This window comes from Lates calcarifer, linkage group LG12, assembly GCF_001640805.2.
Source record: "Lates calcarifer isolate ASB-BC8 linkage group LG12, TLL_Latcal_v3, whole genome shotgun sequence".
Lineage (NCBI taxonomy): Eukaryota > Metazoa > Chordata > Actinopteri > Centropomidae > Lates > Lates calcarifer.
Window position 1 is genome coordinate 14,314,849 of NC_066844.1, and position 26,743 is coordinate 14,341,591.

The 26,743-nt window shown below is 40.8% G+C and overlaps 3 protein-coding genes across 4 annotated transcripts; 1 reads left to right on the plus strand and 2 right to left on the minus strand.

Moving 5' to 3' along the window:
* Positions 1-459: 459 nt before the first annotated feature.
* On the minus strand, positions 460-6,679 carry mon1a (MON1 secretory trafficking family member A). The gene is made up of 6 exons (XM_018679960.2): positions 6,556-6,679; positions 5,904-6,055; positions 3,632-4,015; positions 2,761-3,526; positions 2,379-2,526; positions 460-1,604 (listed from the first exon to the last, which is right to left on the minus strand). Exons 2-6 carry the CDS (start codon positions 6,025-6,027, stop codon positions 1,464-1,466), a joined length of 1,563 nt encoding a protein of 520 aa, XP_018535476.1. The 5' UTR covers positions 6,028-6,055; positions 6,556-6,679; the 3' UTR covers positions 460-1,463.
* A 670-nt stretch (positions 6,680-7,349) lies between these two features.
* traip (TRAF-interacting protein) lies at positions 7,350-13,957 on the plus strand. Of its 2 annotated transcripts, XM_051074410.1 has the most exons (17): positions 7,350-7,540; positions 7,770-7,888; positions 7,978-8,035; positions 8,156-8,239; positions 8,366-8,405; positions 8,490-8,617; positions 8,709-8,803; positions 9,142-9,255; positions 9,392-9,479; positions 9,576-9,665; positions 9,749-9,837; positions 9,948-10,103; positions 10,234-10,273; positions 10,386-10,490; positions 10,585-10,635; positions 11,753-11,897; positions 13,818-13,957. In XM_051074410.1, the coding sequence occupies exons 2-16, from the start codon at positions 7,791-7,793 to the stop codon at positions 11,858-11,860; spliced, it is 1,344 nt and encodes a 447-aa protein (XP_050930367.1). In that variant the 5' UTR covers positions 7,350-7,540; positions 7,770-7,790; the 3' UTR covers positions 11,861-11,897; positions 13,818-13,957. The 2 variants fall into 2 exon arrangements, with proteins under 2 accessions (XP_050930367.1, XP_018535479.1); XM_018679963.2 differs by lacking the exon at positions 13,818-13,957 and having other exon boundaries at positions 11,753-12,349.
* grm6b (glutamate receptor, metabotropic 6b) lies at positions 12,475-26,674 on the minus strand. The gene is made up of 11 exons (XM_018679961.2): positions 25,966-26,674; positions 24,197-24,789; positions 20,845-21,061; positions 19,522-19,657; positions 19,202-19,356; positions 18,710-18,850; positions 18,423-18,623; positions 17,506-17,645; positions 16,547-17,170; positions 16,161-16,472; positions 12,475-13,991 (listed from the first exon to the last, which is right to left on the minus strand). The coding sequence occupies exons 2-11, from the start codon at positions 24,731-24,733 to the stop codon at positions 13,752-13,754; spliced, it is 2,703 nt and encodes a 900-aa protein (XP_018535477.1). The 5' UTR covers positions 24,734-24,789; positions 25,966-26,674; the 3' UTR covers positions 12,475-13,751.
* Between the last annotated feature and the right edge of the window lie 69 nt (positions 26,675-26,743).

Below are 26,743 nucleotides of genomic sequence, written 5' to 3' on the forward strand. Positions count from 1 at the left end.
CGATGCGGATGCATATGAATGTGCAATTTTTCAGAACTAATTTCTGTTTATATTTCAGATTGTTGTCTCTCCGACTGCCAACTAAAAATGACCTACTTTACGGTAGCTGTTTATACTGTACTCTTCCTCACCTGAGCATTAGAGCCACTTGGACTATTATTATCATGCAAGTGTACAGTTATCTTTGTGTTTAGGCAACAGATCAGCATGTGTACTGGTGTGTCTACAAAAATATGGCACTCATGCATTACACTGAAAACAAACAAACAAACAAACAAACAGAATCCTTAAATAGGTTTTATGGGCACAACCAAGATATTTTAAATAAATACCAGAGAGCAATGAAAGTTAATGATAATAATTCTATTATTATACAGGGATCAGACTAGAGTTTTTGAAAAACAGGCAATTTTATGATCATATGCAGACTAGTGTTGGAATCAAGCATGACAAAGAATCTGATAAGGAGTGTGTTTTATTACCAATCATTTTTCATAATTTTTATTCATTTATATATATAATTATTTTTTATGTAAATCTGCACTGTTACAACCTTATATTGGCTTATGTGGAGAACCATTATTTAAGGCATGATTCATGGAGGCAGATGTGGCAACATTGGATTCCTTAAGCAAAACCATTGAAATACGATGAACCTTTATGTTAGGACATGAGCAGAAAAACACAAACCCAACAACACTTCTCTTGGAATTAATTTGCATGTTAACTGGAATACTTAAGGAAAATGGTAATGGACATTGAAAGATTACATTGAAAGATTACATTACACTGATATTAACAAGACATGTTAACACAAAAACTGACAGCAGTAAAAACGTCACAGACTCATGAACACGTTTCTTAGAGTGCCTTTTGCATAAAGAAAGTGCATAGAGGTAAAATGACAATGGTTCTTACAGTTATTGGTCATCATGTAGTGAGTACATAACAGAAATGTTGTTAACCATATTCATTCATTCATATACATTGCACTACAAGTCTTTGAAAACATTTCCAGTTTTAAAATTCTAATTTTATTTTTGATTTTTAAGATTTTTTAAAGAGATGATGGCATTAAAAAAAGACAGACAGCAATTTGCTTATTCTAAGAGGCATAATAGATCTGATACAGTAAAACAGTCATTTATGAAACAACAGCATACAGACACCACAGGTGTTTGTGTTATTGACGGTGCTGATGCTACGTCCATCTGTTGTCGTTATCCAAATCAAAATTTATAAAAAATCTTGCCAGCTAAAATACAGCTTTAATTTACCCACATTGCAAAATCTGAATTAGATCAGAAGCAGCCCGGAAGCAAGGAATGCATAGCTTTGACAATCATAAAGTATGTGGACACTGAACTGACTGCTGCTTCATCCACAGCTGTTGATAGCACCGGGCCAGTCAACGTTCAGGGCGACGCTTTATTTGTTCGAGGGGGTCCGCCAGCAGCGAGGGCTCAGTATGTGAGAGGACTCAGGATGAAGAGGCGATCCTCCTCTTTCCTGATCCACTTCAGCAGTTTGTTGACAGCAGAAACCGCCAAGGCCTTGGTCCCCAGTGGACTGAAGCAGAGGTAGAGCTCAAAGCCACTTGTCACCTGGACGAAAGAAGGGAGAATAAGACAAGGGGCATCACGAGGCTGTTCTAAGAAGTATTGTAGTATTTTGTGATTGCTTTGGCTCAGTTTCGATGTGCAAAATTTAGAATGCAGCCATTCAGTACTTATTACTAAACATACACCTGCGATCACTGAATCAATGCAGCAGGTTTTGCAAAAAATTCTAAAATGAGTAATATTGCAACATATATGCCAATCATTTCATTACCAATAATAAAGGATGTGAAAAGAAAGAAAGAGGGGGATGCTGTTTCTTTCCTTTTGATTACAGTCAAATATATATACCAAGTGTCTGTTAATATACTGAACAGTGTAAACTGTGGTTTCATATGCTCTCCTGCGTTACAGGATTACTGCACCTTGCTATATTTAATTATTAACATACAAGTGCTTTAAGTATGTAATGTTTGATTTTTATTGCAATTTTCAAGAATCATTCATACTCCTACATCATTTCAAATATTGCCCTCTATACAAAATGCACATTTTTCCCCATTAGTATTTGTATGATATTGAGAAACTGATCATTGCAGACTCTCATTTTCTTTCAACGTGTAACAATGATTAAAAATTGGGTAATGAAGATAAACAGTGCAATGTTGAGGTGCTCTGACAAACTCAGTTACAACATATTCCCTAATTTTATGTCATGTGCCATGTGAGATTTGGAAAAAAACTGAGGTTTTATTATGAAGATGGAGAAATTGTAAAACACAAGACTACAAGCATCACATCTCTCAATGTGAGGCTTACCCATGCCAGCAGGTTTTCAGTTTCACTACAGCGGTAAAAGGAACGGAGAGGTCTGGTTGGATGGTGCAAGCAGCTGTGAAGGTCCTGGTATAAACCCATCAGTCTTTCCTGCTCTTCATCGGAATGGTACACCTCAGGAAACTCTGGACTGGATGAAGAGAGAGAAGAGTATCTTGTAAAATGCAAAACCTGAAAATTTACACTGATAAAGATAACACAACAATCACTTGACATTAACTATTTTCAGGACTTGAATGTTAGGCATTTGTTAGGTGACCCTCTTTGCTAATGTTTTCATATTTTTTGATGCAAAAACACAATAAATTTGATAAATTCCAACTATTTGCAACTATTAAAATCTTTCAGCAAACATCTTACCCACCTGGTGTACAGCCCCGAGCTTTTGGATTTGTACAGGAAGTGCCTGAGCTCTGGGATGCCGACCTGCGCCACAGAGTAAGTAGGACATTTTAGTGCCTCCTTCAGAGCCTGGTAGGCGCTGCGCTTACTCAGCCTCTCCAGGAACCGTTGCTTGCAGTCGGACATGTTAAAAAAGTCCTCCCTGTCGGTTGAGACCAGGATGAGGCAGAGCTCAGACGCAGGCTCCAAGTAAGAAATATGAGCATGGAAAAATCCTGCAGTGTTAAACTTTGGCAGGCAGATCGGCGTCCAGCCTTCACCCTCTCGGAAGGACGAGGAGGAACCGACAAGGTTGAAGACCAGGTGCAAGTCTATGTGGTGCAGAAACTGGTCCTTTTTTCTCACCAGGGTAACCAGCCGGTCTCCCGCCAGCAAGATGGAGAACACCAGGTTTTTGGCTTTGGCGGCCTGCAGGCTCGATGAGACCACATCCCTGGCAGAGCTGGCCAGAGGCAGGCAGGTGACGGCACTGAGCAGCAGGCCGGGGTCTCGGTCGAGCCGATGCAGCAGGTTGTCGGTGAGATACTCGGAGCCGGCCAGCAGGCGGCGCAGGTCGTAGTTTTGCTTGTGCTGGAAGATGTGGTTGAGCTGAGTGAGGGTGAGCAGGCTGACGATCTGGTAGTAGATGTACTGCAGCTCCCGCAGCAGCTCCTTATCTGACTGACAGGTCCGAGACACGCCCACCAGGACCAGAGGGCTCTTGGTGAGGAAAACCACTTTACAGCCATCTGACACGAAACACGTCAACAGAGGTTACATGGATTCAACAGAATTCATTAAATGCCCTTTTGACTCATTCATGAAACATACTGTATGTCAGAGTATACCCTGACCTGCGTGGATGGAGCGGATGATGTTCTTCTCTGCTTCTACAAAGGACACGAGAGCCATCATCACCCCCATGGTGCTGGACAGAGCCTCCTCTGTGCCGTAGCGGGTGTAGATGGGCTTTCCGGCCTCGCTCAGCACAAACACGTGCTTTCTGTGGCTCCTCCACGCCTCACTGGACACGTCCTCCTCCTTGGACCTGCTCTCCGATGAAATGCTGTTGTTGCGTTGCTCCTCTATGGTTTTCTCCCCCACCAGCACCTTGAGCTCTTCTGCACACTCTCCTGATTTGTCCAGTTCATCGTCCCTCCGAGCCTCTTCCTCAGCCTCTGCAGTCAGATCCTCAAAAGACTGCGCATGGACGAACATAGCACTCTTCTGACCGGCGCCTGCATTAATGTAGGGGTAAATGATGGTCAAATGTCTGTCAGCATGATGCATGGATGTGTTAGGAATGAATTAGTAAACCCTCTAAAACAATACAGCCTGTTGGAGGCATCTGTTGGCCTAGCCCCATTCAAGATTGTCTCATCTGCTACGCTACTACACAGCTTCAACGAGCAACAGAAATGTAAGCTTTATACTTTATTGGGAGTGTTTTCAAACAATATTTTTGCATTTACAAGAGAAAATAAACTATAACTGGTTGGTTTGGCAAATGTACATCTGGTTAACTGCCCCACCTCCACTGAAATCACCACACCACTTCCCTTTTTATAGGAACCATCCAGGAACAGAGCTAGTGTTGGCCAAAAAGGTGGCTGAAAAAGCTGGTAAATGAATCTTGAAAATATTACCTCCCTATCTAGAACCAGCTGGAGTAACAGTTTGATTTGATCTAATAAATGAACATTTTATTAGTGACAAAAAGACATGCTAGTCCTGTTCTGCCTCTTTTCAGAGTTGCCAGAGTAGAAATTAACAACCTCTGGTCACAGCTTATTCAATTTACAGAAAGTTACGGGAAGAATAGGACAAGTGTGATAATGAGTCAGCCAGATAACGCTGCAAAAATGTCCTGTTTATCTCCAGATTGGAAAGAGCAAATCCAGACAAAGTGATACAATTTCTTGTCAGAGCCAGATTTTTTTAAAGCCAGATGTGACAGATGTGGGCTGCTCCAGACATGCTGTGAAACAAAAAAATATCCATCAGACATGCTGTGAAACAAAAAAATATCCGTCAGTCAGGAGATATCTGTGTTCGTTCGAGAGAATATGACAGCATTTCCTTCCTATATCTCTGGTATAGTGATGTATTTCTGATGCATTTTTATCAAGTAAACTTATAGAGATCTTTCTTATTATCATTACAATCTAGTTTCACAGAGCCCAACACGAAAGATGCATTCAGGTGCTCCGTGTCAATTCATAAAGTGAGTCATTTCCAAGTTTCTCACAAGATCATTTCCCCAAAACAGCCAACAAAATCACTGTTTGATTGATATGTAGATGGAAAAAGACACATTAGTAGGATCATATGTTCTGCATTTCTTTACACAAACAGGATGTGCATATTCATGCTGTCTCACATGCGAACACACACACCCCTCTGTAGGAGTCTTTACGCTAACATTGTATGGTAATAACGTGCAACAATAGGGTTAATTCTCCATTTGACAATGTCAGATGGGGGTCTACTCCTAAAACACCATGAGGGAAGTTACAGAAAAGTATTACTCTTCTGCTTTAAGCATACACTTGTCATAGTCATATTTTGAAGTGCTACTGTTGCATAATTGCATCATTGCACTCGATGTCAAATGAGGAAATAAGAAAAGTCAGTTATGCATCAGTGACACTTGGCATGAGAGTTATTACTTAGGCTTTATCCACAGACTGATGCATGATTAGCTCACATGGTGGCCGTTTCCTGGTACAAGAGACACTGGTGTACTGTAAACGTTATCCTGGTGTACTGTAAACATTTTTTATGTTTTGTAATATAATCCCATGAGGGATGGGCCACAAGATGGCATAACACTTAAATTAATTTACATTACATCATTCACTTCATTCATCTACTTATCCTAGCCCCAAGACATCCACACAAGCCTACAGTCTTTGAAATAAGAGAAAGAACAAATGGTGGTATAATCCCAGTGTTAGTGGTTGACTGCCAATTAATTACTTGGTGCCACAACTCTAATGTGCCTGCATGTGGAAACTCACATACAACTCAATTTCAGCACATCTGAGCTTTGGAAAGTTACAGCGTAGGTCTTTCTGACTGATCACTGACTATCTGCAGAGGGTGCTGAATGTGGACCAACCTCACCTGGTTCAGTTCCCTCCACCAGACCCGGTGTGGGGCTGTCCGCCCTCTCAGCGCGAAGGCGGTCCACAGGAGCCAGAGTGCCATTCTCCCATGACGCAGTCGGCCTCAGGGCTTGTCCGTCCATCACTGCTATTTATGGCAGGAATACACACCTGACAGAATAGAAAGACAGAAAGACAGACATAGAGGTAGGGGATCAAAGGTCAACAGCTTCATGACTGAGGCGGTGATTAAAGATCAAGCTCGTTATGATGTACACTTATTAAGGCATGGCCACCAGGTCAAAACTTATAGATTAACTTTAACACTCTTTATTCTCAATCAAGCTTCAGAGTTGAAGCTGAGTCTCAGTTTTGTTACTGCATGCAGCTGTTAAAACTACATCAGAAAACAAAATAAGAGACTCCTGTGAGTGTAACCGCTCTCCTTAATGTTTAAATTTCTTTATATATAAATATATCATATCTTTATTTATTGCTTCACACCCTTTAGTCTCAGAAACACGTCTGACATGCAGATGTAGAACTTCAAATGCTACGTTGCCTGCTAACTTTAGCAGATATTAATCAACAGCATCTAAAGCCAGCTAGATCTGCGTTAACTGCCTTTATCCTGACACCGTGTCCTCCTTTAATAATTTCCAAATGATTACCTTTCATTGCCGGAGCTGTCTACATCTGGTCGTTCTCCACAACCCGCCACTGCAGCTAGCTAACTAGCAGAAGCAAGTCAGGGGTACTTCTACTTCTTCTTGCTAGCCAACATCGGCAGCGGAAATAGGAATTATGGGACATGAAGTTCTCTCCTGGAGACTCGACCCCAAAGTAGAACATAGACTGTAGTAGACCAGAGATCAGGCCGATTTGGATTACAATAAAATAAAAATACATTTGAGAGTTAAATTTCAAACATTGTTGCATGGTGCATATCGTATTGTGTAATTTATACTTTTATTCATAAATCCTTATCTGATCATGATGATGCATTTTTCCTCACCAAACCACTAAGTTTGTAGATATCATTCGGGAATTACTCAAGAAGGGCCAATTAATCCGATTAATGCTCTATTTACTAGTTATAATATATATATTATAATATACTAATTATATTATACTTAAAATGTTGTTGTTGTTGTTGTTGTTTTGTTTGTTTGTTTGTTTTTTTAAAGTACATGTCTGTAAAAAAAAATGTTTTCAGATATCACAGTGAGTGCAAGGGTTCCATCCCAAGTATACGGATGGAAAGTCAATTTTATCTTTAGCAAACAGGTAGTGTTAAATATATTTGGCCCAACTAAAGGTTAGCTTCTATGATGAAAATATCATTAGTTTTACATAAAGGGTTTACTTTCATTTCTGAAAAACGTACTGTTTCAAAGTCCCGCATCTCGTAATTTTTGAATGTAAGGTTAAGTGTGCACATTTACTAACCTGCACATGAACGCGGCGTCATGGGCGGGGCTTGTGTTTGAACGTACAGCGGGGAAACAGATGAGCGGTGTATTGTGTCTGTGTTAGCTAGCGATGTTCTGTGCCAGAGTGTCACTTTAACTGGGTTAAAATTATACATCGCGGATAAGATTAGGGATGTTTTACCTCATAGCGAAGGATTGCGCTGTAACTTAACATCTTCGTTCGGTAAGTATGGCGACTGTGAGGCGGCTAACGTTAGCATTACATTTAGCTAGCCACCTAGCGTAGCTAGTTAGGGCCACTAACGTGTTTTTTTAGGTAACGTTATCGTTACAGATGTAGCCAAACACATTTATATAACGAACATGAACACGTGTATGGTTGGTGAACTTAGAACAGTGATTGTACGTTAAACAGGCCGTTTATTTAACCCGTTTCTCCGCATTAATCACAGGGTGATCCGTGTGAAATTAAGATGCCTATCCGAGCGTATTGCACAATTTGCTCCGATTTCTTCGATCACTCCAGAGATGTTGCAGCCATCCATTGCGGACACACTTTTCACTATGAATGGTAACCAAATACATAAGGTCTTCAACAACACAGACATTTCTGACACGTCTCAACCGCGGCTAACTGTTCCCTTTCTCATATCCCCTCAGTCTTCTCCAGTGGTTTCAGACAGCCCCCACAAAAACCTGTCCACAGTGCAGGAAGCAGGTACAGTAACTTACTCTTCCAAACATCAGTGAACTATCACTATAGTCCAGACTGAACCAACTTGCCAAACAGCGGAAAAACATAAACCTAAATACTGTTGTTGTGTATGTCTGTGTGTAGGTCAGCACCAGACACATTATCAGCAAGCTGTACTTTGACATTGGTGGAGAAGAGGAGGGTACAGCAGACCCAGAATGCTTGCAGGTACCAAACTAACAACACCTGAACGATATATCACAGTGTTGGTTTTAGGTTTGAGAAATGGTGTCTAAAGCAATCATATACTCAGGCTGTCATATTTTTCGTTCTCACTCTTTCTCCCTTCCTTAGAATGAGCTTGATCGAATGAAGGTGCTTTTAAGCTCTAAAGGTAAGGAACTATGTTGTGTTATGATGGTGCTTAATTGTTTAAAGTAGGCTGTATTGATTAATTATCTGCCTTTTCAATTTGTAGAGCGAGACTGGCGGGACAAACAGAAGGCGATGGACAGTTTGAAGGAAACTGTGGACAAGCAGAGGAGAGACCTGGACAGCGTACGGAAAGAGATTATGGAAAAAGAGATGCTCTGCTCTGCTCTCAGAGTATGCCTACTGTTTCTTCATTGCCTAAACCCATACTGACTCATATTGTCTCTGTAATTAGTTATTTAGAGAATGTTTTGACCTCTCACAGAAACAGATGACTTACTTGGAGACACAACAAAATGAAGTTCAGGCTGCCAAAGAGGAGGCCCGGAGACTCAGGACCAAAATGAAAACTTTTGAAAGGTAATCAGCAGTGACATAATCATACCCAGGTTTCTAGGGCCACATTTTAATAGTCACAATATTAACCATTCTACAAGTGTGGAAAATATTTTAGATGGTCTTGAGTATTGTATGATGGTATTTTGGGTATATCTATGAGCATACATTTTCCTAAGTTAAATTTGGAGTGGATGATGGAGTGGTTGGAAAACAACACTGTTAGTTTGGATAAAAAAGTAGGGAAAGTGGCATTCATTGTTCAGTTTCCCTCAGCTAGCAAGCTCTGCAGTAGTACCTTCTTTCATTGTACAAGAAAGTCATGCTCATACTGTGCACTAACACTGCTGGGTTCTCCCCAGCCTGGACGTGTTGTTGCAGGGTCAGAGAGCAGAGGTGGAGTCCATGATCACAGATATGGGTGTCAGCCATGCGGCAGTAGAGCAGCTCTCCATCTACTGCATCTCTCTCAAAAAGTAAGAAGCCCAGTTTCTGCTGATGGTGTCGCTAAGCAACAGCTCGTTTTCTCATCACATCACTTCGGTCCTAATGAATACAGTTTCCCTTTTATCATTCCCTAATATACATTTAGCCTCTCCCCTCTTTTTTCAGAGAGTACGATAATCTAAAAGGAAGCCTGAAGTCTTCAAATGAAATGTGTGAGAAGCTGAAGAGAGAAGTACTCTCCTCAAACAACAAGGTAGCTTTATGTTAGTAAGTGACTAATCAGCATTGAGAGGAGTGCAAACACGATTTTTTAAAATCGAATTTCTCTTTTGTGTGTGTGTCATTTTAGTTACAAAAAGCCTCAGTGGAAGTGAATAAGACCAAAGACGACATGAAGTCTCTGCAGAATGATCTTGCCAGTGCTGACAAAGAGATCTCTGTAAGAAAAAAAAAAAAGTTGTTTTTTTGTTCTGTAATAATGGAAATCCTTTTTATGATGCTTACATGCGTATCTTTGCACAGAGTCTGAAAAAGAAAGTGGAACTTCTTCAGAAGACTCTGAGCACTCCGTCACGGACAAACGAAACCATCAGTCGGCTCGTCTTTGAAAGGTGTGTGTCACACAGCAGTTGAACCGACATCTCCTCACGCTCTGATGCATTTTCATGAAAACATACACCATGCGTGATTCACTCAGGATGTTTCTCTGCTTACCTGTCAGTCCGGCCCCTTTGGAGCTGAAGCAGCCTCGCCTCCACCAGCCTACAGATAGTGAGGACATTGACCTCAATATGACCTATGACATCACTACACCAGATGATGTGGCCAAGAGACCAACGCAGGTCCCATCTAAGAAGATGCGCCTTGACCCTCCAGTGTGAGTTTTATGTCAATTATGTGTTTATGTATTATAAAGAAGATGTAGCAGCTGAAGGTGAATGAGCTATAGTGTGTTTGTATTTTGTGTTTGTAAACTAAAATTGTATGTAAAATGCTTTCTTTTTCAGAATGCCCAAACACAATGAGAAAAGTTCATCTTTAACCAAGGTAGATTTATGAAAGTCACTTAAAAAAGGTCAACTTCCAAATCTGGTGTTTGTGTCATTAAATATGTTTTTTTTTTGTTGTTGTTGTTTTGTTTTGTTTTTTTAAATCTTAGGCCCGAGATGAGGATGGATCCATGGATCCTTTTTTCAGGAACTCCATTCTCTTCAGAAAGAAGACTTTTGGAAGCATGTTGGACCCCCAAAGGAAGCCTGGAGCTGTACGTACAACACAGCTGCTGAAAGTCGGAATGTTTTAAGATGCCATTCGTCCTTTTTACTGGTTTGGATAAAAGAAAATGTTTCCTGTTTCAGGTGAGGACTGGTTATGATGGATTAGGAGGACGAACTAAATTCATCCAACCTGTATCCTTTTTTCTAACACGTGGAATATTAGTTTGATAGGTGCTTCTTGATTTGAATTACTTAGTTATCAGTTCAATCATTGGTAGTAGTTTTTTAAACACATTATTATTTAATATCCATCTTCAGATTTGGCTTGAGTTAGGACTTGCTTTTAGTGAATATTAGCCCAAATAAAGTGCCTGTTATGGTGAACTGCAGCAGCAGATGGGCCTGAGGATGTTCAGATTTTAAAGCTGCACTTATTAACTATGAGCATCTTTTACTGTGTAACATGCTTTGCTTTTTAGGCTCCCACTGGTCTCTTATTAACCACATTTTCAGCAGCAGCGTTAAGCTGTTTTCAGGGAAAAATGCTCCAATAGACCCACTGTACTACTGGCTCAGCACCGAACAACAGACAGACTCCTGGTAAATTTAGCAGCTGAAAGAGCCAGTCTTCTTTGGTGAAGGGAGGGGAATATCTGTAAGTTGCTTTTGTCCAAAGCAACTTACAAGTGAGGGACAACACTAAAGCTTCAGTACAATGGAGGACCTTGAGGCAGGTGAAGAACTGAATCTGTTCGATAAAACTAAGGGCAAGAAGATCAGTTTAAGAAGTGCTCTGTTTAGTTTAGTTTAGAGTGCTAGTTAGGCATGTCAGGGTGTTAGGGTTGTTAGGGGAGGAGGTGCTGTCAGAAGAGAAGATTCCTCTGGATATTCTTGAAGATAGGGAGAGACATCCCTGCTCTGATAGCATTTAGGTACGACTGGAGGTAAATAAGCAGTGGAGAGACATGTGCCCTTTAAGGCTGATTGACGACCAGATGTGCCGCCGCATTCTGAACCATTTGTAGGGGTTCCACTGTGCATGTACTGTATCCACTGAATGTGTAAACAGGCAGATATTTGCTAACGCATCTCCAATAATGACTTTATAATTCGATAATTTATCAATGTTGTGTTTTTACCTTATGTTACTGGTCTCAAATGGGAATACAGCTTTCAATGAAAATGCATTTGGATTCTATTACTTTTGGACATTTTTAGGTGCCAGAGAATAGCGATTGGAAAAAGTGGAAGTCAGAACAGAAAAAGCGAACTCAACTGCATTATTCCTTAACCAAGCGCTCCACTCCAGTCTCCTTTATCAGAAATTCGCCCGCTAATGAAAGCTAAAAGGAAGAAGGTGACCAGGCCTCCACCCAAGATTGCACCATGCCTGACTCTGGACAATTTCCTTGAATGAATTTCAGCATCTCCTTCCCCGGCAGTGGAGTCAGGAGGTCAGAATGCTGTGTGTGAAGTAACATGTTGGTGCTGCTCTGGCATAGGGAACCAGCCTGGCAGCGGTTCTGCCACTCAGCACCAAACAGGACTTTCTGATTGAACTTTATTTAAAAGCAGTAACTGACCTCTCATTTGAAAACTGATGCTGAGCTCTTGGTGACAAAAGCAAACCTGCTGTACATTTTTGTGTGTGTGTGTGTGTGTTGATGTGGAGCCTTTTGCTTTGGATTCTTTTCTTGTAGTAGTTATGTGGGTATCTGTATGTGTGTGAGAGCTAAACCTTTTTTTTTTTTTCAGACCATTCAAATGTCACTGCTTGACTGTCTTCCTGTTATTTAAAATCCACATCGGTGAACGCCTACATATAGATATAATGGAAGCTGTTTTTAGTTTTAGTGGCCCTGCCAGATTTAAAATCAACTCAAATAATAAACAATATTTTTTTTTATTAAGGTTTGTGTGGGGTCTACAAACAATTCCCTCTTGACTGTGCTTTTAATCACAAACATTTCACTGAGGTGTGCTCTCCTGCAGAGGGCAGTACAAACAGTGTTTTCTCACATGAGGACATGAATCTCTCAGCCCTTCTGCACTGTGAGGGAAAATGCTCTGCACGTGTTGACTGCTGAATCCATTTGTGTTGAAAAGGCTGTACCAGTACAGACTGTAATCCTCAAGAAAACTTTAGTCCAAACACCTCCAGTAAAACCTGAGTTTGAACATTGAGATCAAGTAACAAAGAGTACACTGCAAATAATATACAGGCAAATAAGGGATTGTTGTTAATTTCAGGGGTTACCTCATGCTAAACGTATAATGTTTGCAGAAGTGGATACAACTGATGCAGTGAAGCTTCACGTGCACGGACATAACAGCAGCTTGTCTCTGATTTTGGCATGTTGCCATACAAACTGACCTTTTTCACCATTTTGACAAACAATATAGGGAAATGCCAAACATTGTTTCCCACTGTAGTAAAGTACAAGTACCAGATATAAGATACATTTCCTGTTCGCAATCACTTGTATCCTGTTCTCACCCACGACCTTACAATTTCCACAGTGAAGATCAGTTTGTATCATAATGATCACATACATAACACTAATTTAAAATGCTTTGTTGTATTAGAGATGAGATATTGAACGATTCTACTGCGAGTGGTTATAATTTAGTGATTAATTTTACCTTCCCATAGGAGTTAATCAGAAATAGTAGCAGGACATTGAGGTGCATTTAAAAGCTACTTCCTTCCAGTGCAATCAGAAGAAAAAGTCACGATACCCCATACAAACAATATTTCAAAACATTCATGTACACATAAAACACAATCCATGCAGTGCTTTTGGAGCCAGTAAACAACATGTTTCATTGACCCCAAGGGGATTCCATATACATGTACATCTTCCTGTAGGACAAAGGTCGCCATTTAAGCTTAACTTATTTTTTCCTAAACAGCATTTCCCAGGGAGAGTTAAAACTAACAATACCTCTGTGTCAATTTGCGGTGTATATGTGGATGTCGTTACAAAAAAAATTTGCTTTCAGTCCACTCAGGATTGCTCAACATCCTCCCAGTTGCTGTGTAAGTGTACCAAAAAGTTGTCCATTTTAGGGGTGACCATTTCTGTTTCCTTTTGTGTGTCATTCCAGGTTTAGTATTTCAGAGAAATCTAAATAAGTGTTAAAAGAAATCAGGAATGTCTGCTGGTGTTTTCATCCATAGTTAAGGGGGAGAAAAAAATAATAGAAATCCAGCCAACAATAAGAGTAAATGCTTATTTTTCATCGGTCATCAACCAGCTCACTGCGGTCTTGTTACTTTTTAACGTGATGAAACATTTTGTGTCATCTCACTGTGATCTGTCCGGCTCAATCTTGGACTCTCCGTTTTGTTTGTCATTGGACTTCTGGGACAGGTGCGTGGACACGGTGGCCGCCTGCACCACAGCTTTGAAGCTGCGCTTTCGCTTCTGGACATTCTGCTCTGGGTGGAAGATGATGACATATACCTTGGGGATGTAGAGCATGCCAAGGGACACAGTGGCGCTCAGGCTCATGGACACCGTCAGGGTGGTGGTTTGGATGAACATCTGCAACAAGAGACAGGGCAGGTTAGAAGAACTGCTACACACATCCACACGTGGTTATTACAGCTAGACAAACTATCAATTAATTTCAGCACATTTCTTAAAGTATCCATCAGCGTGCAGTTAATAATTGATGTCATCAGTATTCACAGGTTGAATAATGTATATCTATATGTGATCTCATGGGTTTGTCACAAAGCAGTCTTTACGATTTTCATCTCAAAGCACAGGAGGCAGTGTTTTTCCTCTGATGAATGATTTATGACCTGGTATATGTAGTCAGGAAAGGAAGCTCTATTTATGGGCTTTGACCACATCTACTCCTGACTGCTCTTCTTCCTATTGCAAATCCAACAGTAATAATGAGAAGTGACTTCTCTTGAGATTTTCCTCCAATAAATTATGAACTCATTATTCAAGCAAACTGTACAGGTCATAAATAAATAAAGCCATACATGCCATAAATAAGATATATTTGTGCCATAAATAAGTCATAGATTGTACACTATCCTCAGCAGCAGCACATCCTGGTATCTCACAGGCTGACGACCATACAATAACATTTCTTTTTTCGTCTTGCTTTTTATTGGCCTCTCTCAGTGACCTCTCCACTTCTAAAAATGAGCCGTGGTGATTTATGAGTTAAGTGGATTTTATTTATGTGCCTTGCCCGAGGCGGGCAGACAGACTGGCTCAGAATCAGTGAATGGTTCCTCCATATGTAAATACAGACATCAAGCAGGTAAATCACCTCCTCCTTCACGTGGTCCTACACATGATGGGAGGATAACAGCCGCTATTTCCATGAGCCAGACAAAAGTTAGTCTATATTTAGCTCTTTTTCTAAGTGATGATTAATTGAATGGGATAGCTGAATTGGTCCACGAGGGGTCCTTACCGTCCCTCAGCTCATCTGACCTCCTTTCCCTCCCTCCCTCCCTTTTCTTAATTCATTTCCATTCGGAGGAGGTGAAAAGACTTTGAAAGCACCTCGGGCTTTAATTGTTTCAGCCTGGCTGATTCATAATACGGCTCTCTATTAGTCAAAGCATATCTCTGTTTTTCAAATATTCCCCCAACAGTCTTGTACTTTATGACGGAAGAAAATAGCCCACAAGCCAAATTAAACTCAGAGTACAGTGGAGGCAGGATGTCCTGTGAGTACAGCAGGAAGCAAATATGATATGACAGGCAACAAACTCAGATTTCTGAAGGATTCATTTACTCTCTTACAGTTAATGTGTCTTATTGTATATTGCGTAATTTGATCCAGCACATTATTTAAAACACTTCCAAAAATCCTGAGGATTCATTGTAAAGAGAAAAAAATGTTTCAATGGAATCATTATTTGATGTTAAATCTGATTAACATTAACATACATGTTGGCACAAATGTAAAGGCTTGAACAACCGACACATACAGTACACAGAGGATAAATGAAAGCCAGAATGTCTTTTCATTTCCTTTTCAAAAACTGTTTTAAATTTTTACTTTAACTTTAATATTTTGATCTATGAATCCACTAATATCAGATTAATGTAATTTTTTTCATAAATGTTTCAATGTCAAATTAAATCAGTTGATGAATATTTTTCTTAAATTATACTATCTTATACTTATCTTTTTATCGGCCAGTCAAATATATAAACAGTTCATTCATGACCGTGTAAGTATCAGAAAAAATGTAAATGATTTAATGATTTAGTCGACTGACAGAAAATTAATCTTCATCTACTTTAATAATCAATTTTTTATATTTTTAATCTGATAGTAAAACGGAATATCAGAGTTTAGGTCTGAAAAAATAAGCAACCTGAGGACATCAGTTGGCCTTAAGGAAATTATGAAGAGTAGGGGTCACCAATTATGAAGCAATAATTGGTAGATTAATCAAGAATGACTGTAATTGTTGCAGCTCTCCACAAATCATTCTCAACTCATCGTTCAGGGTTTTTGACCATATCACATGGCCTTCATCTGCACAAAGAGTTTGCTCGGTCTTTATGGAAGTATAGATGTTTAAACTTTCCTTTGAGCATTTTCGGTTCTAAGTCTGGCTTTAGGATTAGGTTGTTAGCTTTAGATTGTACTTTTCTAATCATTTTATAGGCTCTTGCAGGCTATTCCAGTAACAGAACCGGTACAGTCAGTGAAATTGTTGAATTTCCCACCTTTTCAGTCGATTGCGCTGTGCCAAAAAAGATGGGTACAAAAGCCAGCCAGATGATGCAGGTGGTGTACATGGTGAAGCCAATGGGCTTGGCCTCATTGAAGGTCTCAGGAACTCCTCTGCTCTTGATGGCGTACACCGTGCAGGTGATCATCAGTACAATACTGTAGCTCAGACATAAGATTAGGGACAGGTCGGACATGTCACACTTGAGAACTCCACGGGCAAACTCCGGGTTTGGAGGCTTCTGCTCCTCGTAGTCGATGATGGTGTGGGGGGGCATTACACCAAACCAGATGAACACTCCGAGTAACTAGAGAGAAAGAAGTGTTAGAGTGCTACAGAGGATCTAATTAACCAGTGTGAAACATGAATACAAACACTTACTTGCACTGAGATGAGTATAAAGGTGATAATCAGCTGAGAGGTGGGGCTGATGAATTTCGGGGGTGTGACTGACTTCTTGCCCTGTTCAAAAATACGGTAGATCCGGTTGGTCTTGGTGAGCATGGCAGCATAGCTGATGCACATGCCGAGCCCAAGAAGCAGCCTGCGGAAGGCGCACACAGCCACACTGGGCTCAGCTATCATGAGGAAGGTGATGAAGTAGATGAGGAAGATGCCCGTCAGCAACACATAGCTGAGCTCTCTACCAGAGGCACGGACAATGGGTGTGTCATTGAAGCGGATAAAGGTGGCAATGACTCCGGTGGTAGCCAGGATGCCCAGAATGGCCAGGAAGACAGGGATGACGGCCCAGGGAGAGCTCCACTCCAGCTTGATGATGGGGGTGGTCCGGCAGCCTGTGCGGTTCTTTAAGGGCCTCATGTCAAATGGGCACATGTCGCAGGTGAACTCGTCCAGAAGGTACTGGTAGCCGTCACAGAGCTCGCAGTGCCAGCAGCAGGGAACACCCTTCACCATCTTTTTCCTCTCACCAGGCTCGCAGGGGAAACTGCACACGGACTCAGGTATCTTACGGTCACCTCCTGACCATTGCATCTCCTCAGACTAGAGTGGATGCACAAACACACGAACATTATCTTATTGTGCTAAGTGGGCACTGATTAAGACTTCATAAAATTCTAACTGCTGCCATTAGAGGAACCACAATCCATGAAAAGAGACATGCTGAATCAGTTACTTCACAGGCATAGTTTGACATTTTGAGAAAATACACTTACTTGCTTTCTTGTCTTTATGCTAAACTAAACTAACTGGCTGCTGGCTCTAGCTACATAGTTAGCCTAAAGATATGAGAGTGGTATCAATCTTATATATTTTTCAAAAGGTCTAACTATTAGTAGAAGTTCAAGTTATACTCAAAAGGACCAACAGATATTTACATTAAGTCGGAGGTGGTTTGTCCATTGGCCGATAACCTTGTAGCCGGGGTTGCTGACATTAGACAGTTGGTACTGGAAGATGTCATACCGACCAGGAGCATCTCCATTCTCATTGAACATCACTCCAGTTCCTGCACTGCCTGTTTGATGGAGACAGAGTTTTAATGACCTGTGTGCTATCAAAAAGCAAGAAAATGAGTCAGAGGAGACAAGTATTTCGAGCTCTTTAAGCTGGAGATAGGCACCCCCATCTTTAGTGGCAGAGAAAACGCCCACACACCATTGAATACAGCTTATGTTTGCTTTCTTCAGTCTTGTGCAATCATGTGAAAGCTGAGTGCAGGATGCTCTTTAGTGAAGGCTTTCCTCCATGCGGACAGTCTTTCAGTGCACTCTGCTCTGTTGCCCTAACGTGATTGAATGTTCCTCTCAGGTCCCTGCAGGCACTCAATCAGAAAATCTTCCATACAAGCCAAGGTCATCCAGCAAAGGAGAGCAGTAAATAGGATGCTTTCATAGAACACAATTTTTTTTTTTTTCTTTTTCCAAACTGTGACTTTTTCATGAAAGAAGATGAAAAGCAGGAGCGTTGTGTATAGGGAAGAGCGCGGAGGCAGCCCTAGGGAGAGGACGTGCTTTGAAGAAATGTGCTGTGTTCTGTAGCTAGGTACATTAGCAGAAACATCTCAAGGCTTCCGTCTCCAAGCTGACCTCCCTTATGCTGTTTTCTTTTCTAAATTTGCTTCTTTTCAAACCTTCTGCAGTCATGGAGCGCAGCAGTGGAAAAGCAAACACAAGTCTCCTATGACTCAAGGTCTGTTGCTTAGTTTGGTCAAAGAAAATTAAACTTGTTTAAATCTAAATTATCATACTTTACAGAAAGCAGAAAAATCACAGATTGAATACTGAAAGCTCACCATTGAAGTTGACAGAGCGAATGTATTGTAGGAGCATCCGTCCTTCCACAGGGTCCATCTTCTCACAGACACCCATGGAGCCAGGACAGAGGTCAAGATGCATACTGTGTAAAGCATGGGCCATGGCATACACAGCGTCAATCACAAACTGCACCTTGCCCTCCTGTTCGTACTGTGAGTCTCGACTGATTCTTTCTTCCCCTGGCAGACAACAAAAGTGTCACACACTATAAAACTGCTTGCACAGAAAATATTCAAAATTCCCAGTGTGTTAAACTGCATCATACCTGTACATTTTCGTCTACCCGGTTCATATTTTATACCAGGGCGAGTTAGCTTGCACTTGAAGTCATCCTCCCAGAATTCTGCAAACCAGATGTTTCTCCGGTTGTTTTCTAGAGATCTCGAAGTGAAGTACTGGTCAAACCCTGAATTGTATCACAAACCAGAGTTAATTTATGTTTCATGAAAATGTCACACATCCTTTGAAATAACAGCACTGACTGATAGGGTGGAGTATCAATAATCATAATGGGCTAAAATCAGAAAAACAAATCAAATTTTAGCACAATGAAATATGGCTATGACAGTTTACTCAATCTTTAGTGGCAGAGCAGAAATATCAATATCAGACTTATCAATCATTCATTTCCTTTATATGTTGCATTGGTATTATACTCATCCATCAATGTCATATGTCACAGGCTAGCATATATATTCCTATTGCACCCAGTTGGTTTGAGTGAGATGTAATAATCTGATGTTATATGTGGCCTTACCATCAATAGAGGCTCTTTTTGGCAGGATGGTGACAGCACCTTCAGCCACATCCTCCTGGTCTTGAATTGGGGAGTTTTTGGCCCCCCAACTGTCAGAGCCAACAAACAGGAAGTGCCCTGTCAGGTTGGCCTTTTTGGCAGCCTGCAATACCCGCCTGTAAGAGGACAGAATATACCTCATCACTCACTTTCTAGTATACCTTTTTCCAAGTGTAATTATCAGTCAGCATATTTCACAGATGAATATACACAAAGTGCACATTTTATTTATCTGGGTGATTTCCCTTGTCTAATGTAGCATGCAGCAGAGCTTGACTCACTTGATGTCATCCTCATTGGCAAAGATGATGACCCCACGAGCGTTAGAGGTTTCCATTAATCTCTTGATGATTTTTTCAAACTCCCCTGGTCTGGGCTCTCTGGGAATCTTTATGGACTGAGCAATACACAGCCCTCCTGTGTCAGACACATTGGATATATGTTGCCATTACAGTATATTCCTGTTTTCACTACTCACTGCAAAACAAAATAATTATGTATACAAGATTTCTAATAATCAGTAACATAGCTGAAACCATAAAAAGTGTACTATAGGTTACCAAAAGGATGATATAGCTTATAATGCTATCACTTAAAATTAGATATTCATGCTCCCCTTTCATTATAAGTCAAGTTTTTAATGTATCCAATGCTTTGGTTTATGACCAAATACCTCAAGAATTAATGGCATTCTCATCAGCTAAATTTTAGCATACTAACATTCTATAATAATATGGCCAACATGCTCCTTCTTAACATCACCACTGCAATGTCTACAGCCTCACAGAACTGCTAGCACACAGACTCTCAGTCATGTTAGTGTAGATGAAGATCAACAGACCAAAGTCAGAAAACATGTCTAAATGAGACCAGGTATATAAATTATTATATAGAATTATTTAAACCAAATTAAGAGTCTACTGCCACGTTAGCAGCTTTGTGGAGTTGTACTATGACACAGTGATGCTTGGAGCTAAATTTTAATTTTGATGGACAAATTCAGATTTTGATCTCATGGTGGTGCTAAATGAAACATAGGAGTTAAGTGAAGTTTTTACAGGGGATCAAATTTGCATTAAATATACTGGCAAGTGATTTAATACTTAATGATAATAATTTACACAAAACCACATATGTCACTGTCATGGTGTGACTAGGGGAAACGTAAGGGGATCACCAGAGTCTTTACGATATATCATCTTGGGACCATGAGTGTTTGTACAGAACTTCATGGCAGTCCGTCTGATATTTGTTGAGATATTTCAGCCTGGACTAAAGAGGTGGACCAACTGCATTGCTATAGCAACTAAAAACAGCTGCTGGTACAGTTGTGAACTGTATTGTCAGTTATTGATGTGCAGTATATTGATGTGCAGTATATGTAGGAATTTTGGTAATAGGAAATCTGAACCCTGATGACATCATTACAGCTTTTAAACCCATAAGATGTGTTGACTTCTCTTTGCCCTGTTAGTGCTTGTGTATTAAAGGATTTTTCTGTCCTATTTCCGTCTTTTAATGAGTAGGGACAACATGGCTCGATGAATGAGTAATCCCTTATTGTCTGAGCAGCAAATTCACATTCACACAGCCAGACACACAACCTGCTTCTCTGGATATCTGGAGGAAGGCATCAACGCCACTCTCTCCATAGTTGCCCTCGGAGGCCAACGTGGAGACGTAGTTCCAGCCCATGGCTTTGACAATGTCCACCATGGCTTGGGCCTGATAGGAATCAGGAGGCACCACACGGGAGAAGAACTCGTAGCGGCTGTTATCACTCAGCTCCGGGGCAGTGGAGGCGTAGCTGATCTGGGGGATCTGAGACACACGGATGGGTCAGTGGTGATGAAAGAGTGGGGTCAAGTGGAAAACATGAGCAGCACTGATTATTAGGCCAATAGTGCATTCAAAGGTAAAGGGAATGGTAAGAGGACTAAGTAAACCACGTCAGAGGATGATGCACCACTTACTCACTCACAGACAAAACCTTAACAGTGTCTAAATGGAGGCCTTCCACATTAATACTGACAAGTTGTAGTGCAGTAAAATCCCAAAATTGGACTATCACAGAGAGAGTTCATCTCTTGAACAGCCTGTGTTCTCAGTAATTCTCAGAACTGAGGCAACTTCACGGTGTGATCTGTCCCAAGCTGGTTTGTGCTGAGGATATAGCCAACGTCACAGTGAAATACAGATGGTAGGAACCACAGCTGTAAAAGCATTTGTTTGGGGGAAAAAAATGGATGAGAAGATTAATTTACTGGTGTGCTACTTCTTTAATGACACAGTTTATGTCGACAGTCTCAACCCTGACCCTGCTAATGCCAGTCGCCCAGCGTGGCTTAACGTTGGGCCCTCTGGAGGGGACGAGGAGAAAAAGGTAGACACAAGGGGTAGTGAAGGGAGAAGGAGAGAGGAGCGAGAGAACCATTTCACAGATTATCTAGAAGGATTATAGGGGTTTTAGTCAAATTACGTTAAGCACAGAGGGAGAGACAGAGATCAAGAGACTAGAAAAAGGTTAGCATTTCTCAGATGTAAGCCATACAATATATTTAATTCTGATTGCCACACGCAGCTTAAATTTACTGCTCTATGTTAGCCCCATCAAGATCAAATTTACTGGACATCCTCCATGTAACAGAGCCCATCTTGAACCAGGGGTGAACTTTCTCCAAATCAGAACTCCTCTACAGCTGTATATTACTAAAAAGTCTTCTGAGAGACATGTGACATTAGTGTCCAGAAGAGTCTGTGTCAGAAAGGTGATTCAGATGTTTGCATACATATTTGTAATGAACAGGACAACACGTAATCCTCTCCAAATTAATCCCACAGAGGCATCTGCACCAATTCACTTTCGAAAATCAATAAGCTGTATCAGTAACACAGGAAGTATCCTGTTACAGTCCACTCCTGCTGAAATCTTCTCACATTCAGTTAATGATAAACTATCCAGCGTATTCTCATGGCACCAAGCCAAGGAAATGTGAATGTAATACGCACAGATTTTAGACACATGTATTTTTATGATGCTCATGAATGAGTTACTAGAGAATGGCCAGATGCTTGTGCACCCCAAGAGTTTCAGGAAAGTTGAATTAACCGGTAATTCTTTTGTGATTAATAATTACCTCACAGCACACTTGAATTATTATGGTTTAAAAAAAATTAAGGTTAACTGTGCAGTCCACGGTTGGTTTAACTGGAATTATGAACGGTGCATTGAAACATTGGATGATACAAAATTAAAGGGATTATTAGGAACTTGGCTGCAACTAACAGCTATCCTTTTTGCGTAATCATTTAGGCTATGAATTGTCAGGTAAAGAAAAAGTACTGCAAAATTATTCCATTACAGTTTTCAACAGTGCAAAATGCATCCTCAGTTTGCTTATTTGGTCGGACCGGTGGTCCAAAACCCATAGATATTCCATTTACAGTGATGTAACACAGAGAAAAGCAGCAAATTCTCACATTTAAGAACACTTAATAATCTGTCAATTGTCTAATTGATCATTTAATCTAAATATGTATTTGTATAAATGTAATATAAATATACAAGCTTTGTAGAAAAAAGGAACTGAATGAGTCCTGTTATTGAACAAGCTCAAAGTGGAATAATTAAGATACAAACACTATAAACTGCTTTAGAGATAAACTATCGGGTAAATTAAGTAGCCCAGAGGTTGTGCTCAGTGATAGCTGAAACATGCTGAAACATTTCCAGCTCTGGCTAAGAGCAGATTTTCAATGTATAGTGAGCGTCAGTCTAGAAACTTCCACAGTTCGGAGAGCAGCACATATGGACAGTAGGAGGAAACACACCATTTAGTTAAATCTACTCCACACTGGACACAAGTTGCCGTTATCCTAGAACCAATGTCATCCTGCTGCCCTGATGCTCTATTTTCAGCCCAGGGTCCTGAGCTGCTGAGAGGGGCTTAGTGGTGGTTGGGATCTATAATGCTGTAGTTAACATCTGCCCTGTATGCAAGCTGCCCCTCCTTGGCTCTTAACATCCTCGTATAAAGAATGCTGCAACAAGTAGCATCCAGGCAAGTAGAAATTGCATTTTTTATGTAAAACTAATTTGGCCAATTGGAGTTAGGCCGGTGTTTATATTTAGATATCTCTAGATTTCTGGCAGACTATGTCAGTAAGTCGATGAGAACATGACATAATGTGGGATTTACCCAGACTCAATGTCCCGTCATCACTATAAGCAGTGTAATCAATTATCAGAGGTCAATCATCTGTTGAAAAAAATAACTGTGCACTGAACACATAACATGGATTAGCCTGCAGAGGCCACACGTGACAATGGATTCACAATCCTGTGAAGTGTACCTGCCATCAATACAGAATCCCATCCAAATTATTAAATCTTTTTAAATGATATCAGGATGAGCGTGTGCTGAATGTGTGTGTACATCAGCGATACAATGTTAGCACAGTATTGTCAATCCAAGTATCCAACTAGAATGAGATGATGCTATTAAATGTAGAGTACTTTTAATTAGGTTTGTAAAAACTATAACTGAAGCGCAACTAAACCATGTTCATGCTGCAGAAAAAGATAAAGTAATGGCCTTGAGTGTGGATATGAGCTGTTGGCAGTTTAACCAAAAGGAGATTTTTTTATTTTATTTATTTGACCTAATGAGGTGAGAGTGTAGAGAAAAGTCAGAAAACATTAACATAGTTTAGGATCCCTCTGAATTATCTGGGTCCCACTGAGGAATCCCAATCCCCATGTTGGGAACCACTGCTCAACGCATGTGCCTCTGTTTCCTCCTTTGTGAATAGATTAAAAAAACCAGAGAAATCAGGGAGGGATAATGGCTTTCGCCTAGGTTCACTTCATCAGCTTACTTTACTGAAAAGAGGAGCTGTCCCAAATATTTTGCTCTCTCAGTGTTTAATGAAGAGAGTTAATAAAAGAAAGCTCACCGCGAACAGTCTGAGCACATTGGCCACCATGATGGACACCGAGCTGCCAGATGCACCAATCACCCCAACTACCCTCTCTGGTTTGGGGATGATGGGAGGCTCTCCGTTTGAGCAGCGAACATCTGAGGTGTCCCTCTGGATGAGGGCCTGGACAAAAGTGAGCGACTGCTCCAGGGCGTAGGTGTCTCTGGAGCAGGTGTCTAGGATCCGGGCCCCCAGGGTGATGTTAGGCAGCAGGTCCGGGTCGCTGTTGATCTGGTCCAAGGCATACAGCATGGCTTCCAGTCGGTGGATCCCCTTTTCTCTCTTAACCTCCCCACAGGGCACCCCAGCAGGCCCTCGAGAGTGCACCGGGAACAGCCCGCCCAGGGTGATGTCACCCTCGATTTTGATGGACTGTGGCTGGCTGCCCTGCTGGGCCCATGAGCCCGGGCTGATACACACCAGCAGCACCCACAGCAGTCCAGACCATGTCCTGTGTCCGGATGGTGAACCAAGCCAGGAGCACTGATGGGATGAGCAGGCCTCTGATGTCATGATGATGACCAGCAGAGGTACTGACAGCACCAGGCCACTCCCTCTACCTTTGACACCTAAAGATAGTTACAGAGGAGGCTTTAGACTCTGATCATTTTAGTCTTTTTAACTGAGAAAGAATGCTAAAAACTGTTCATGCTGTTTCCCCATCTTGAATCTTTGTGAATTTTAAAGTCAGGTAAAACATGTTCTTCCACAATCTATGACCACATCACATTGTTTTTTGCATTTTTGTCTGTCACACAGCTGAAGGTACATAACAGTAAATGACTTTGATTGTGAAAGAAAAAACTAAAATCTTTTAAAAGGTTCATTTTGGTTTGAGTATTGCATCTATGCACAACATGATAGTGTAATTGTAGACCTGCCAATGGATCTGTTTAGTTGATGAGGTCAATGCTAAAAATGATTCCCTTATTAGGTAACAGAGTGTATAGGTGCAGCCAAGGATTTTTGCTAAACTGCACCTATAGTCTGACATCTGTTTTAGTGAGTCAAATCTGAACTAAGCAACCATAAGAAAAGACAAAATATAACCTATATATATAAAGCGGTGGCTCAGGAGAAGATTTTAGGCAGCATGCAGGATGAGACAGAGTGAATATTGGAAGCTTTTATCACACAGAGCTGAGAGCCAATGATGGAAAACACTATAAATTTTGCAAAACAGAAAACATCAACTGAACCTTTCACAGCATTTCATGCTCCAAAAGCTGGAGCAGGTTAATTATATCTGCAGGAGGATCATTGACAAAATCCTGAGTAATCAATTGAGCTTAACAGAATGTGAAAATGTCATTATTAAGACTGTAAATATATTTCATTTTTCCAGGCAGAATATGGACACTAGAAAATATTTATTATGAGTTAATTTTTTTTTTTTCAGTCTTAGCACTGAAACATTTTGAATTAAATCTAAATAATTGTTTACCTGATTCCATATCTCTGTTCTGTCAAACTGAAATACATACATATATAGTCATGCCTGAACTGTGAAATGGTTATGATGCTATATTTTTCTATTTTTCCTCAGTTTTTTTGAAGTTTACTTCAGGATAATTAGTTGTAAATATTCTCAAAATCTATAATAGCATAATGTGAATCTAAAAAAATCTAAGAAATCTGAGTTGCATTCAATCCCACAACTGTTGCAGACAATTTTCCTGTTTGAAAAATAGCATTACAGGTAACCTGCAAGTAAAGGAATTTCTTCATGTAAAGGCACTTCTTACCTGCCCATTCTTCATCGACCAGTCCTGATTTTATCCATCACATGAGCTCTTCCACACAGGCCTCCGTCCATGGTCCAAAATGTGATTATATATCTAGAGGCAAGGCTCTCCTCTCCTCACCAAAAAGTAAATCCTCTATCATCTCAGACAGCCGCTGTGCACTCTCAAAAATAGCCACAATAGAAAAAAAAAAAAACAATGGTCTGAAAAGAAGTGTTGTGATTTACAAAGATGAAATGAAAAGACTGACTTTTGAGGCTTTAGGGTATGGTATCATGGCAGAGTCGGGGAAAAGTGGAGAAAAAGCGCAACATTACAGGCAGTGAGATTCTACAAATCACTGCCAAATCCCTTAAAAGCTCTCTCTCTCTCTCTCTCTCTCGTTCTTTTTTCCTCTCTGTGCATCTCTGTCCAGGCACTCCCCCCACTCACTCCCTCCCTCTCTCTCTCTCTCTCTCTCTGTTGAACCCTCTCCTCACTCATTCTCTCAGTGCACTAATGGCCACAGATTGGGATTATCATGCAGGCGTCTGTGAAGAAAGCACGAGGTGGACTAGCCCATATTTTTTCATACAGCTGAACCAAATGCAGAGCCCCTCCCTCCCTCCTTCCCCACCCCCAGTATGATGGAACTCTGTCACTTTGAGAGATTAGATGAGCAGCAATTTGATTCATACTCTCTCTCTCTCTCACACACACACACACACTTACACACATACTAACATGCCACACACACACACACACACACATCCACTCTCTCTTTCACACACCTGTCAAC

Excerpts from the sequence above, each read along its gene's own strand:
- traip (XM_051074410.1), top strand. The coding sequence starts at position 7,791 with ATGCCTATCCGAGCGTATTGCACAATTTGCTCCGATTTCTTCGATCAC. Across the intron at positions 9,256-9,391 it reads TACTGCATCTCTCTCAAAAA|AGAGTACGATAATCTAAAAG; the intron begins GTAAGAAGCCCA and ends CTCTTTTTTCAG. Across the intron at positions 9,480-9,575 it reads TACTCTCCTCAAACAACAAG|TTACAAAAAGCCTCAGTGGA; the intron begins GTAGCTTTATGT and ends GTGTCATTTTAG.
- mon1a (XM_018679960.2), bottom strand. The coding sequence starts at position 6,027 with ATGGACGGACAAGCCCTGAGGCCGACTGCGTCATGGGAGAATGGCACT. Across the intron at positions 3,527-3,631 it reads CATCCGCTCCATCCACGCAG|ATGGCTGTAAAGTGGTTTTC; the intron begins GTCAGGGTATAC and ends GTTTCGTGTCAG. Across the intron at positions 2,527-2,760 it reads AGCTCGGGGCTGTACACCAG|TCCAGAGTTTCCTGAGGTGT; the intron begins GTGGGTAAGATG and ends CTCTTCATCCAG.
- grm6b (XM_018679961.2), bottom strand. The coding sequence starts at position 24,733 with ATGACATCAGAGGCCTGCTCATCCCATCAGTGCTCCTGGCTTGGTTCA. Across the intron at positions 21,062-24,196 it reads ATGTGCTCAGACTGTTCGCG|ATCCCCCAGATCAGCTACGC; the intron begins GTGAGCTTTCTT and ends CGTGTGTCTCAG. Across the intron at positions 17,646-18,422 it reads TCGCTCTGTCAACTTCAATG|GCAGTGCAGGAACTGGAGTG; the intron begins GTGAGCTTTCAG and ends TCCATCAAACAG.